The sequence below is a fragment of the Rhamphochromis sp. 'chilingali' genome (assembly GCF_963969265.1).
Source record: "Rhamphochromis sp. 'chilingali' genome assembly, chromosome: 9".
Classification (NCBI taxonomy): domain Eukaryota; kingdom Metazoa; phylum Chordata; class Actinopteri; order Cichliformes; family Cichlidae; genus Rhamphochromis; species Rhamphochromis sp. 'chilingali'.
In genome coordinates this window covers 5,864,381-5,879,723 of record NC_137936.1, presented here as the reverse complement: position 1 = coordinate 5,879,723, position 15,343 = coordinate 5,864,381, and the positions used below count along the sequence as shown (strand labels likewise).

The 15,343-nt window shown below is 41.4% G+C and overlaps 1 protein-coding gene across 4 annotated transcripts in view; it reads left to right on the top strand.

The window, feature by feature from the left end:
- sox13 (SRY-box transcription factor 13) overlaps window positions 1-9,100 on the top strand; it is a 53,247-nt gene extending 44,147 nt beyond the window's left edge. For all 4 annotated transcript variants that reach the window (XM_080892244.1, XM_080892243.1, XM_080892242.1 and 1 more), the window contains 3 exons: window positions 1,273-1,443; window positions 3,563-3,779; window positions 6,056-9,100. In XM_080892244.1, the coding sequence (XP_080748370.1) occupies window positions 1,273-1,443; window positions 3,563-3,779; window positions 6,056-6,341 (674 nt within the window). In that variant the 3' untranslated portion in view covers window positions 6,342-9,100. The remainder of the gene's footprint in view (window positions 1-1,272; window positions 1,444-3,562; window positions 3,780-6,055) is intronic.
- The last annotated feature ends 6,243 nt before the right edge of the window (window positions 9,101-15,343 follow it).

Genomic DNA, 15,343 nt, shown 5'->3' with positions numbered 1-15,343 from the left:
ACCCTAAGTTGCTTTTTGATGCGTTCATCAGAGTGTGAAAGTGTGTGAATGCTACATAGAAAGTGTTTAAGTTAAAAAAGTGCTTGTATAAATGTGTATGAATGTGTGAATGAGGTATGTTGTGTAAAGTGGTTTGAGTGCTTAAGTAGAGTAGAAAGGTGTTATAGAAGAAGTCAAGTCAAGTCAACTTTATTTGTCAATTCTGCCACATGTACAGGACATACAGAGAATAGAAATTTCGTTACTCTCAAACCCTAGATGAACCAGTCCATTTACCATTTAACAGATTGCTAGCAGGCATGAGAACGCTAGAGAAGCCACAAAGTGAACACTGAAGAAGTTTCTTTGAAGTCAATTCAGGTTTTTTACATAGCACCAAAACACCTCAAGGCACTTTGTGCTTATTTGCAAGGAGTCACCACAAGAGATATTAGATTTGGCAGATTTTTTGCACCAATGTAACCTCTGATGCAAACTCTAAAAGATTAATGTCTCCTTCAGGAACCTTCCACATGTTAGGCATATGCCTATATCATTACACTATAGAGCTAATCGACACAGCAAGTGCTAACTTTAATTTTAGCACTAAAAGGTGCTAATTACCTAGTGTGACTTTAACTTGAATTCTGGCTCCCTTTTGTCCAAGCTAATAGTCTGCAATACTGCCCATTAAATTACCTGTTTTATCGCTCCCCTAAGCGCCACTGTCAAAATCTAGCTAGCTAAATGCTCATCTGCATTGCCTAGAAGCAACCAGGCAAGCTCATGTATGCAAGCTAATATTAGCTTACTTCCATATTGGAAAAATACTAATCAAAGGCATTACTGTCACTCAGATGTTGATCTCGGTAAAGCAACCACTTGGCTAAATCAGGAGAGCCTGTTTAATGTTGTTTGTTTCTGGGAAATAGCACGATTAGCAGAAATGTTTTCTTCCAAACATGCTTTATTAATGTGCCATCAGAATATGGCACAGACATTTAAAGATGAAAATACAATATCCAAGACCTTCAGATTTAGCTTCATCAAAGTAATAACCTTATCTTTGTAAAGCTTAGTAACTCCTGTCTTTGGTTTAAACGTCAGGATGGAGAATGTGAATCATATGAAATTGGATGTTTGTGGGTGAAGAGAAACTTTCACCAGTTTTAGTGTTGCAAGAAAAAAAGGTTAATATTCAGACATGCACCACTTACAGCAAGAAACAAATAGCTATTCCTTTATATATTTGTAACATATTTACAAGCCAGCCTGTACCCTTGTTTACTGTAGGTACCCTGAACGTTTCGGTCCCAGGCGGCTACGCTGAGGCACGGCCGCCTCCCTCCTCAGGCCACATAAAGAGACCCATGAATGCCTTTATGGTGTGGGCCAAGGACGAGCGCAGGAGGATCCTGCAAACTTACCCTGACATGCACAACTCCTCCATCAGCAAGATCCTGGGTGAGAGCAGCACTGGTTAGGGGTGGGTTTATGTCTCTATTCTGAGACCCTGCCTGGCACATGTGAGGCAGTAAAGACCCACCTGCTTCTTCACACACACACACACACACACACACACACACACACACACACACACACACACACACACACACACACACACACACACACACAGGGATGAATCCCTTTCCCTCAAACAAACATTTACATTCCTTTGTATTGTAGAGAGTTTGTGTGTCTATCTTTCACACAGACACACATAAAAACCACTAATTTGCTTAAATACATAGTACTGATTACTTGCCTAATACTTATCTTTCAATGCAAAAAACACAGTTTTGACCACAACCCTAAACATGCTGCTTTTTGACCTTGAATTATTTCAAAGTGTTTGCTTTTGAATAACCTTTATGGAAGCATCAGGTAGTTTGTGGCACAGAAACTAATAGGTAATTCTGCCTATCACCATATACTATGAGTTAGCTTTAACCAGTCAGATTCAATTCAATTTTATTTATATAGCGCCAAATCACAACAAAAGTCGTCTCAAGGCGCTTTATATCAGTGAATGTGAGAGAGCGTGATCGAGATAGTTAGTTAAAAAACGAAACGGGAAAGAAAACACGAAGGAACGGGGCTTTGCATATCATGAGATTTAGATGTGTGGATCTTTTTGAGGGCAGCATCAGTGCAGTCTCCATTCACTACAATTTGATTTATGTTCTCTGTAAAGAGAGACTCAGAGTATTTTAACAGGAACTTTCAGTGTTAAAAATTAGGGGCATGACTAAGTCAAGTCTGAACACAAACGCATATTTTTAGAAATGAAGTGAAAGAATGGTTAGAAAGGAAAGATGAGATTCTTTGGAACTTGCTGGGGAATCAGCAGCTTTTTAGGTTTTCTTCAGTCTTGAGGTAATCCTTTGAGAGTTACCAGTAAATGCAGTGATAAATAAACTTTCCAAAATGTAAAGGAACACGTGTATGACGTCTGAGTCTAGGTCATCAGCATAGACTAACCCTTTATTTTGGGTGATGGCCCAAAAATGTGAACGTGTCAGTTAGAGTAAATTTCTTTTTCACTTTATTGCCAATAATTGGGAGAATAAAGTAATAAAGGCAAAAATGACACATTCTGGTAGTCTGATGTTAGTGTTGGGCTCATCACCAGTGATGAATTAGACTGCAGAGGTACCAGAATTAACGGCCTGAATCTTTCGCCAATTTTACTTTCTCTTCTTAAGAAAGACTTAAAAATAGTGGCACTAATGTCCCCCACTGTGACGAACCAAAAAAGAAAATTGCTGTATTTAGGTAGGACTGTAAAACCCCGATAACTAAACCTCATAATTAAGAGATATTTTTTCTAATATCCAGAAGGAGGGCTACTGCAGCCTCTTTTTGGTTATATTTTGATGTTAACACTGTAGCAGCGTCCTTGGGAAGACTCAAATAGGAAAAGAGCTATCATCTAAGATAAGTGAATGTTGATGGGAGTTTAAAGGTGCATAAAAAATGAATAAAATCTGCTTGAAACTTTTTGTCGAAATCTGAATGAATGAGAACAAAAATGAAACCACGTGGGCCCGACAAGCATTTTAAGCTTCCTCTCTTGCATAACCATTCTGTTAATGGATTAACAAAAGGAGGATCCAAATGAAGGACAATGCAAACCGGATACCAAACAAAAGGGCAAGCTTTCAGCAGCTTACTTAAACTTACAGCAGAGAACAATGAGGGGGAAGAAAACTCCAAGGTTGGGTTAATCGAGAAACGGGAATCCAGGAGAGTAAACAGATGGAAAAACTGAAAGAGTGACAAAAAGACTGAAGGTGAGACGGGATAAATAAACAGGGATCTAATTGGGAACAGGTGGGACAATGAGGGCAGGGCTGATGATTACAAAGGAGGGGAGACAAAAAGGAAGTAAAATAACAAAAGGTGTGCAAGGAAAGATAATTACCAAAGTAAGACAACATGTAGATGCAGGCAGAGTAGCACATAAAACACGGGACAAATGCTTCAAAAACCCCACAAGAAATGAAACATGGCGAGCCATGACAGCTTCTGCTGCTGGAGAACATGAACTCACTCCTTTGTGTTGATGCGTCTTTGTCTGTAGGCTCGCGGTGGAAAGCCATGTCTAACCAGGAGAAGCAGCCTTACTACGAAGAGCAGGCGAGGCTGAGCAGGCAGCATCTGGAGCGCTACCCCGATTACAAATACAAACCCCGACCCAAACGGACCTGCATAGTGGAGGGACGGCGGCTGCGGGTGGGAGAGTACAAGGCCATGATGAAGAGCCGCCGGCAGGAACAGAGAGGGACCTACGGGCACAGGTAGAGTCTGAGCAGCTTTGAGAAACAACTTGCGAAAGAATTTGTCCCTGGCAGAAAAACACTGACAATTCAATCCCCTGACAAGAGTTTGTGCTGCACCTCCACACACTGGAGACAATGCTTGCAGCTCTCAAAGCCCCCCCTTTTTATCCTCCTTTATTCTTGAAGACACAAACAAAAGTGGAGTACTGCAACTGCAGCTGGGCTGTTCACTGTGTCCTCGACAATGAATAGAATCCCTCTCTATTGGTCCCTCTAACTCCTTCTAGTTAAGCTGGAGGAGTTGGAGGCTGGAAATGTTAACAGTGGTTGTTTTGGAGTGCTTTTCTGTTTCACTCTTGTTTGTCTTTGCTTTAGCACATGTAGCCTCTATTAGGCTCTTTATAGAAACAAAACATCAATATCAGGGTGTCACACTGGCCTAAAGCTTCAATCCTGTTTCTTTCATATTGAAGACACTGGTAGACTGACTGGCTCGTATACTTATGAAGGAGAACAATACCGGCCTAATGTGCCATTGGGTTTTACCATTTTAGCGTTAAAACAGCTCTAACCTGTTGAGGCCTGGGCTCCAACAGGACCTTTAAAGGTGCTCTGTGGTGTCACGCACCAAGATACCAGCAACAGAACCCTTAACTCCTGTAAACGGAGAGGTGGAGTTGCTGCGGATCAGACTTGTTCGAGCACTTACCCTTAGACTCGGTTGCTGGTTTAGGATCTGTTGACAAGTATTCGGCATGGCCGAACGGGAGCGCTCCGGGAGCCTTGCCCGCTCGGAGATGATCCAAAACAACGATCTGATATTTGTCAAAATTTTTTAAACCATTAAAGGTGGTTTATTAAAACATAGATTACAAAAAACAACTTACTGCCATGAAGCGTGACTACAGACGCTTCACCCAATCAGCGCTTGTGATGTTGAAACAGATCGGCTGCCATGGCAGCAAAACATACACACACGCATACAAACAACACAGACGTGAAAATGTAACGTCCAGTTTTAAAATATATGCATTTTACACTCTGGTGTTACAGCTCTCATGATATTGTAATCTGTGTTTATATATACTGCCTGCTTAGCACTACCTAAAAAACCAAAGCTAAGCTAACTCTTAGCTAAACAACACTAAACATATTTGGTTTGGAGGGGGATTAGCACAAATATCTAGCTTTAGCTAATAAATTAAACACTCTACTTTTTGATGTTTAGCTGGTTGGTGAATGGTTGCTGCCAATCACTATCTAACTGATTGCCAAGCCCCATTCACACAGGACTAGAGACCTGCCACTAACACCAGTAACCACCGTTTCCTAAGGGATACTGTGTCAATCCGGTTGTTCAGTGATGACGCGACGAATCCTACTTCCGGGTCTAAAGTAGTCTGCGTTTAATATGGCTTTTGTGTTGTTAACATGTTTAATGTTATGTATTTTCTTCTATTTGATCTCAAAAAGCTCCTAAAACAGTCAGTGATCCCTGTTGACCTCCCTCGGCTTTTATTACCACTAATCATTTATTTAAGCTCAGTTTTTAAAACCTTAGGATGTAACTACAGCCCAGCCCATGCAGCAGTATATGAATGACTAACCTCGTATTGTGGATGGATTATCTAAGTTGTTCTCCTGGCTGAAGTTTGGTCCTTTTACAGCATCCTGCCATGCGATTACATTTGTTCCTGACCACCGAGAACACTCACGTTAACTTTTATCGAGTGGAAAAAAAGTTAGCTTGTTTATATTATGCTAACATAGCTGTGTCGCTAGCGGTCACGTAGCACATCATTATATACCAGCTAGCCCAACTTCAGTAACCCTACAAACGTCACTGCTGTTTAGTTTTCTGTCTTCATTTATGCTGAAAGTGATAACAGAGCTGTACGTTTTAATTTGTTTCCAAAACCCCGCAGTCAGGACATGCTATATTGTATTTAGATAGAAGCTAGCGAGCTAACTCCCTGCTAACTTCTAACTCCGTTAAATGTCATAAATTCCGTTTTCATGGATGCCTGGATGTTAAACTCAATTGTTACACCTGGTAGAGCAGAACGCTGATCATTTTATTAAAGATGAAAGAGTTTAGACAGTTTTTCAACTCTCAGTAATGCCATAGTGATCGTTTGATATATGGACCTGCAGCGGAGTTTAGGTCCAGACACGGCTAGTGACGTCAGACTGAACAACCGGATATCAGCATTTTAAAGCCCTTGATTAACTTTTTCATTGACAATAAATGCCTCAGAATATCTGAATATACGTGTCACTTCCTGTCTTTGCAGTCAAACGGAGCCACAGCAGATCCATTACCCCCACAGTGATGGCCAGTACCCGGGGGGTAGCAGCTCGGTCTCTGTCGCTACCATGCCTTTTCACCCCGCGCTACTGGAGCATTACCTGCCGCAAGTCCCGCCCATCCCTCGCAGAGCTGAGGGACAGACCACACCCACCTCTCTGCCTAGGGAGAGAGAGCGGGAACGCAAGAGGGAGCGACCGCCATACAGCGAAGGAGAGGAAAGTGATGGGGGAGAGAGGAGTGAGGGGGAACTGGTGCTCCTAACGGACTAAAGAAAGGCAACTGGTAGAGGAGCCAGGAAAAGGAAAATTAAAGATGAGGGATAGGATGAGAGGGGAGGGTAGCTGAGGTGGGCGGGTTGCTCTTTGATGAATGACAGTCAGAGAGGAGGAATGGAGGATGAACTAAAGAAATGGTGAGGGAGTGTGTGAATGGGGGAATAAAAAAGTAAATGTCATACTCACCCCGTTGTAAATTAGCCTATTCTCCAGTAAAACCTCGCCTACACAAACGCATAAAGGCAAGCTTTTATCATTTCCTGTTACACGTATCATGTCATCACATGCTTTGTGTCAAAACTTTGGAGTTATATTTATGAAGGTTTAACATTTAATCCCTTCTGCTTCTTGTTTTCTCCCCATGTTGACTTATGGCAAACAAAATGCCCCCACAGGGACTGGAATTAAAGCAGATTGATTAAAAGTTCAGCAGAGTACCTGTTTCCTCCTGTCAGACAGCTGAGGATCAGCCACTCTGGGGTTCAGTATGTCAGCTTTGCCACCTGCTGGAGAAGAGTGGTTATTACTACTGTTGCCACACATCCTATTTAAGTTACACCACAAATCAAACTGGAGGGATAAAATAATTTGGTGATTAAAGGTGCATTTCAGCAGTTTTAGTACTGTGTGCTTAACGAGATTAAAAAAATAATGGTCATATTCAGTAACAGTTGCCTCGGGCCATAGGATGGTTCAAGACGGAAAAAAATATATCCTATATGCACACTGCCACTTAAATGTGTGTGCGTTTGTAACTCAGGCTTTATGTTAGAAATGTTCAGTCTTTAAGCTCATCACTGCACACAAATGTGAGGCACTAAAAGTAAAGGGTAAACAGCCTGCAGGGGGCTGAAACAGCAGGTAGGGCAGCAGCAGTATTAACATGTCAGGGGGAGAGATTCAGTCATCTGGCCAGCAGACGCTGCTGCTACCTTCCCTGAGTCTGTGCAGTGAGCGTTGAGAGTGCTAACTCTCTCTCTCTGACTTAGTCTAGCTAACGACAAAAAGCACAGATTGTGTTTGGCACACTCTTATTCTGCATTTGCACCAGTTGGAGAGTTAGCATTAAAGGTTTATCTCAACAATCCTTCTCCCCAAATTTGCATGATCCATGTTCGATCTGAGCTATCAGCCTTTCTACACATCCAATTGGCAGTTGTTGCCGATCTACAAGTCACTTTGCAACTCACCTTTCCACAGGATTCTCCTTATATACTGAATCTGAACTAATCCATTGTCATGTCTGCCGCTCTGTTGTGCACAGGGCCCTCCCATCTCTGGCTTTCTATGTATGGAGTGGAAGGGCATCCCAGAATAGTGACATGCCATATATAAATATATATACGACAATCTTTTCTGTGTATAGATTTATATAGCACCAGCCAAAAGCAAAGCTAGCTTTGAGCTGATAAAGCAGGACTTCATTCAGGGTAGTTCAGGACGTGCTTTTTTCAAAAGTCTTTTTCTGGTCGGACAGGCCTTGTTGCCCAAAAGTAACGTACAATTAATCAACACTGCAACCTCACCATCATCCTCCCACATCTCACTGTTAGTTTGAGCCATGCTGCTGTCATCGTGTGTCCATCAGTGCCCTCTCCACAGCATGGTGGGTTAACTTCAGCCTATCCTATTTTTTTATACCTCTGTTTGCTTCTTTGCATGTTTACTGGATGTCGTGTTGAACACCTCGTATCTGTGTATCCAAATGTCTGCTGTGTTTTTCTTCTGAGATGCAGCCTCTCGCAGCATTATTATTATTATTATCATTATTATCACTATGCTTTTTTTTAATCTTTAAAAATGTTTGTCAATTTCATCTAAAAAGGCTAAAGTATTCCTTTCATCATCTTTTACGTTCCTGTTCCTGTAACAGAGAGGCAGATCATCCCCAAAACTGTGAGGCTGTGTCCCTAATCACTGCTTCTCTCCTGCCTTAGATCTGTTATACACAGCAGTCAGCAGCAGGTTTTTGGACAACTGACCTTCATTTTGCATTGTTGAGTAGTGCAATGCCATTTAACACACACTCATACACATATGTGTGTGTGTGTGTGTGTGTGTGATGTAAACTGAGAGTGCAGTATAGAGTAATTAGGGAGTGGTTTTGGACACAGCCTGTGCCTCAGATTGGAGAGAGAGCTGTTGTTTATTGGTACAAAACCCCCATTTCCTTATGATGGGAACAAATGTTTATCTATAAAAATTTATATATAATATTACCCAAAGCAAAAGGAAGGTAGATTTAGCAATGAGAACTCCAGACACCATAATCATCCCTGCGTCCTTAGTAACATTTACTCCTCGTAAGCACTTACTAGTGTGTATTCTTTAGCAAGTTTAACATGCTGAAAAAGCAAAACTAGGTTTTTTGCAGTTAGTCTGCATGTAAAAGATGGACTGGGACTTTACCCATTTGTTTTGCACTTGTGACTGATGCCATGTTATTTCTTTTAAATTAGTAATTAGCTAATGCTGGCAAGCTTGGCTAGCAAGTTACAAATATGGACAGGTGTAACTGACTGCTTAACACTGCCAATTAGGTTTTTTTAGGCACCCCCCCCCCCCCCAAAAACAAAAAAACAAAACAAAAACAAAAAACAAAAAACAATGCCAATTCGTGCAGAAGACAAAAAAATACTAGGAACACTCACCAAAATGGAAGGACAGACTTCCACATGTCAGGCTGTACCATAGATCACATCTATGGTATACCATTTGTTATATACTTAAGTTAGAAGGATAAAAGAAACAAACATGGTTTAGTGAGGGAGTGTGTGAATGGGGGAATAAAAAAGTAAATGTCATACTCACCCCGTTGTAAATTAGCCTATTCTCCAGTAAAACCTCGCCTACACAAACGCATAAAGGCAAGCTTTTATCATTTCCCGTTACGCGTATCATGTCATCACATGCTTTGTGTCAAAACTTTGAATTAAGTGGCTTCATCAGTGTGGCCATACCCCAAACTTATTTCCTTTGTAATGCTAGTAATTTGGGTCTTTTAATGTGAAAGCATGTGGACTGACTTGCTTTTGGAGAAATGCTAACAGTAGCAGCTTTGCATACTCCCTCTATTCCTAAATCAACAGACTGAAGACAAATCTGTCTTTTTTTTTTTTTAATACCTTAAACCAGCGGTCTCCAACCTTTTTTGCGCCACGGACCGGTTTATGCCCGACAATATTTTCACGGACCGGCCTTTAAGGTGTCGCGGATAAATACAACAAAATAAAACTAGTACCATTACCGAAAAAAAGAAGATTTATTCATAACACACGTGAAAAGACCCAGGAAAACTGAGCTAACGATAAAAACGATGACAAAATAACGCTGTAAACCGATTAAAAACCCTGAAAACCATACATTTCACACCTGAGCCTCAACTCTCGCGGCCCGGTACCAAACGACTCACGGACCGGTACCGGTCCGAGGCCCGGGGGTTGGGGACCGCTGCCTTAAACCCTTAACTTTTTAAGTAGCAGTAGTAAAGGTTAGTAAAGATTTTTTAACAGATGAGTAGAATAGAATGCGTTATAAATGTAGCAGCTCTATTCTTTGATCCACTGAATAAACTAAAGCTCGAAATAGACTTGCTACTTCCTGGAAACATGCCAGGAAGTAGCAAGACCCAAGGATAATTTAACTTTTAGACCCAAGGATAATTTTGGTGCCTTTGTTCTCATCATTCAGTGACCTTGTTGACTGAACATAAAGTTTGTGCGACTGGCTCAATCCTTCATTGGCTGACTGCAAAGTTGACAAATCAAAGTGGCAGACCTCCTTGGGGTTGGGGCTCGTTGTAAGGATGCTGGCTTTTGTGTACAGAGATGGATATCAATGACATGTTTAAAATGTTTATCCTATTTTAGTGAGACGTGATGAGGAGTCACCTGTCGTTAACCCCTGCTGATGTAAATATAGAAAGAGACTTTATTTTGTTTATAAGAGCTTGTGTAATTTAAAGGTGTACATTTCTCTATGTTTTCACAGTTTTGTGCTTTTTTGTTGTTGTTTTTTCAAAAGATATTAAAATTGCTTGTGTTAATTGTGTCTGGTGTGACTTTTTTTAAACATTTATTTATATATATATATATATATATAACTGAGGGGATTGAACTACCAGAAGGCAACATTGCAGACATAGAGGACAGTTACAAGTACCTGGGGATCCCACAGGTGAATGGGAACCATGAAGAGGCCGCTAGAAAAGCTGCAACCACCAAGTACCTGCAGAGGGTCAGGCAAGTCCTGAGGAGTCAGCTGAATGGTAAGAACAAGATCCGGGCCATCAACACATACGCCCTGCCCGTGATCAGGTACCCTGCTGGGGTAATAGGCTGGCCAAAGGAGGAGATAGAAGCCACTGACATAAAGACAAGAAAGCTCCTTACCATGCATGGAGGGTTTCACCCCAAGTCCAGCACCCTGAGGCTGTACGCTAAGCGGAAGGAAGGGGGCCGGGGACTGGTGAGTGTCAGCACCACAGTCCAGGATGAGACAACGAACATCCAAGAATACATTGGGAAGATGGCCCCAACTGACCGAGTGCTCAGTGAATACCTCAGGCAGCAGAAACCCAAGAAAGAGGAGGGAGACGAGGAACCATCATGGAAGGACAGGGCCCTGCACGGTATGTACCACCGGCAGATAGAGGAGGTGGCTGATATCCAGAAATCCTACCAGTGGCTGGACAAAGCTGGACTGAAAGACAGCACAGAGGCACTAATCATGGCAGCACAAGAACAAGCTCTGAGCACAAGATCCATAGAGGCTGGGGTCTATATTATATTATATATTATAATATATATATATATTATATTATATATTATAATATATATATATATATATATTATATTATATATTGAAGAGAAAATCTCCGTCCCGGTTTCCCTCCAAGGCGTGAGCACCGATAAGCAGAGTTTTGTCCTTTCCTTATAAGATTCCTAATTATTCAAAGTAACACTCAGGTATGCCGCTCAGCTGGGTTAGTTACGACGTCGGGAGCAGCTTGGGAGAACAAGGAAACACAGACTGCTTCAGGTTGCCTTCCCAAATCGACTCAAAGGTTTATTTATCATACAACAGCTTATATAGAGGAAAAAGGTTCGTGTGTCAGCAGATTCTCAGTTCAAACCGGTACAGACCAAATAAGGAAACGTCTTCCTTCCTTGTGAGCAAAGAAGTATCCTTTGTGTAGTTTATCAGTTCAGCTACAATTTATGATCATCCCAGCAAAATACACTCCTAGACATAGAATACAGAGTTCTTTCATTAGTGAATTCTGAAACGAACCACCTGGCTTTTTAACAAGCTCTTTTATAAAAGATAAGGAAGGGAGGATGGGAGTAAGGAAGTGGTCTCGTCTCTGTGGTATTTTCGACCTTGGGGTACCAGCCTGTGAGTCTTACACATCAATACATGGGTCAGAGAGAAAGAGAAAAACAACTAGTAAATGGGCCTTATTGAGTAACAGTTTTCCTGTATAATATCACTATAAAACAATATCCTGTAAATGCTACCATGGTATCAAAATATCACAACATATATTATATTATATATTATATTATATATAATATATATGTACCGGTCCGAGGCCCGGGGGGTTGGGGACCGCTGGTCTAAATGACTCGGGTAAAGTTTGTAGCATGCGTGCTTGTTGTTTTTGTCTGCTTCCACTTGTCTTTGCACTAGGATGATGTCGGCATAAATGTTAAGTCATATTTGTTGTGTTCCCACTAGTGCTGTCAGCGTTAATCTGAAATGACGTTAACGCCACAACACGGCAAATCTCCGTTAACGAGCTACCGCGGATCGCCCCGTGCGTGGGGCTGGACGACGTCAACACGTTAACGAGCTAACTGCGCTAACGCACTAGTTCCCACCCATGTAATTGAGCATTGCGTGGCACATCCAACATACTGTTTTACTTTTGTCCATGACGCGCTTACCTTCAGGGTCATACTTCACATGAAGACCAAAATACAGTGGGGCAAAAAAGTATTTAGTCAGCCACCGATTGTGCAAGTTCCCCCACCTAAAATGATGACAGAGGTCAGTAATGTGCACCAGAGGTACACTTCAACTGTGAGAGACAGAATGTGAAAAAAAATCCATGAATTCACATGGTAGGATTTGTAAAGAATTTATTCGTAAATCAGGAGAGAGAGCGACAGATTTTCTGTTATAACCTTCATTTTATGGAGGCACATTTGAGCACTCGGGTCGCATCAGAGCATCGGGTGGTATAGTGTGAGACCCTGCATCGTGACCTATGAACTTCTAACCCCTGCGAGTCAATCGTACAGTTTGAGCAGGAGCTGAATAACGTGACTGAAAAAATCGCACAGTGTTTGCCCAGCTTTAGGTGTACTGTCGTCCGAGACTTGCACCGCAGTGTCGGTGTTTGTTTCCCTGTTGGCCATGCTTCTTGTTGTGGTCATCTGTTGTCTTCCGGTATTTTCTCCGTAAGCGACCTTTCCTCGACCAATGAGATGAGCGGTAATCTGAATTGTCATACTCGAATTGTCATAAGTGTGCTGTCAGCACATTGGTCACAAAGCAGGAGAGGGGCTGGGAATTATGTTTTCAAACAAAGCGTTAATTCCATTAAAAGTTATAGACTACTTTTGATTCTCACTGTATTACGGGACAAAGTGCGTCCCTTATTAGCTCAATGCGGGACGTGTACTTTTGTTTCTAAATACGGGACGATTCCGTTTTTTAAGGGACGGTTGGCAACCCTAGCCAGATCTGAATGAGGGTGGGGGAGGTTCAATTTGCCATGTTGCAACGAGCTTAGCTTCTGTCTTGCTAGCTTGCGCTGCGCTCAGTGGATCTGCGCTCGACAGTGCAGCCTAGGCGGAGTAGTCGAGCGCAGATCCACTGAGCACTCAACACAGACAGCATCGTCAGAAGAAAAGTTGATAAAATAAATTAAAAATTTGTATTGTTCGATACATATGCGTACCGAACCGAAAGCACTGTATCGAATGGTTCAATATCGATACGAGTATCGTTGCACCCCTAATATATATATATATGTATATATGTATAGATAGAAAGATAGATAGATAGGTCGTCTGGTTGGTTGTTCTGGATTTACATTGCTTCTCATCATCATCACATCTGTTAGTGAATTCCCGGCCTGCAGTGGTCCGTATCTATCAAAAGTACTCCAAAGAAGGAACAGTGGTCAACCAGTGACAGGGTCATGGCTATATCACACTTCTTCAGAAACATTTTGCTCTTAGTCTGTCTGAAAGAAATTTCAACCAATCAAAAGTTATCACATGTATTTCTGGGGTTCTGAGTAAGCGAAGGTCAGGATGAGTGGCTGTCATATTTTAGTGGACTCCTGCTTGCTCCAGTCTGTGTGTAGGTGGACATAAACACACACACAAACATGGCATGTTTTTTTTGTTTGTTTGTCTTTATTATCTTTGAGAGGACATTTATTGAATTAATACAAATTCCTTTAACCAGCTCCACCATATTCTGATAGATAGAAAATTATAACAGTTGAAGCCATTATATATCATTCAAACTGCATCAGCCTACAATTGAGTCTGCAGTGTGTTCGGTAGTGACTGCTCCTTTAGTGTGCCAGTGTCGCCATCTGCTGGACAGGACCAGTGTGGCTGCCAGCTACATACAGTTGCAGCTTGTTACCAACTGCAGTTGCTGAGAACACAAGAAAGCCCCTTCTGGGCTCTCACATTGTTTCCTCTGATTTTCTTGTTGCTGTGTCTGTCTCTTTCTTGCCAGTGTCAATGCTCACTCATGAGTTCCAGCCTCCCAGCCTCAGTGTTCAGTCAGCCTGCATGCCTGACATTCATCCAGACACCAACAGCTATGAAATCACTGTCTACTGTTCAGTATGTTGGAAAACGGTATCAGTGTTCCTGCAAGATCCTTCAGACATCTCAAGTCTTCAATTCAATTCAGTTTTATTTATACAGCACCAAATCCCAACATCAGTTGCCTCAAGGCGCTTTATATTTTCAAAAAAGATTTTCCTTTCACAATGTCACAAATGGAAATCAGATTATTATTCTCCTTTCTCAAAAAAACCCAAAAATAAAAAAAAAAACAGTTAAATTGTTACTTAAAAAGTATACGTTTTATATAAAAGCCAATCTGGGGGGATTTCTTTGTACACAAGTAAATTTGCAGGTTTAAACTGTAACTTTTCCTCTTTTTTGTGGAAGTGGGCCAAAATTCCTTCGTAAGGACTTGAGAGACTGAGACAAAAAAAACATTTACATCGAGTCGTTGCTGCTTTGACAAGCTGTTGAATCGTGGGAGCATTTTTTTATTCTTTAATTAATTAATTAATTTTTTTACACGCTATTTCTGCATTTCTGCTTTATTTTTGCTAAATAACTAAAGACAGGGCATAATATATAAGGAGTTGCTGTTGTTCACCTCAGACTGTTTTTTCTGACTTTTATGACCTGGTACAGACTAGATCTTTTTTATTATGTCCTGATGATAAGCAAAACCTTTTTTGGTGGTACAGGGTGTGCGCTCTTTTTACTCTGGCTGTATTTTAATGACGAAACTTGTGGACCTACTGTTGTTAAGCACGACTAGACTAAGCATCGTATATCATTTTCTATTTATATACAATCTTTTCGGTTAAATTAGGCCTGTGTGTCATCATACTATACTATTCAAAGTGTATCTATGTTCTTCATTTGGTCTGGATGAGCGGATGAAACTTTGCATAAACATCGTGTAGAGTAGCAGTCCCAAACCTTTTTTGCCCCACGGACTGGTTTATGTCTGACAATAATTTCACGGACCGGCCTTTAATAAAACCAGTACCGGTACCAAAAAAAACCAGAAGATTTATTCATAACACACGGAAAAAGACCCAGGAAAACCGAGTTAACACTAAAAACCGATAAAACCATACATTTCACACCTGAGCCGGCGTGGCCCGGGGACCGATGATCTGAAGGACACGTGAAGTTTGGAGATCTGTAGCGATTAAC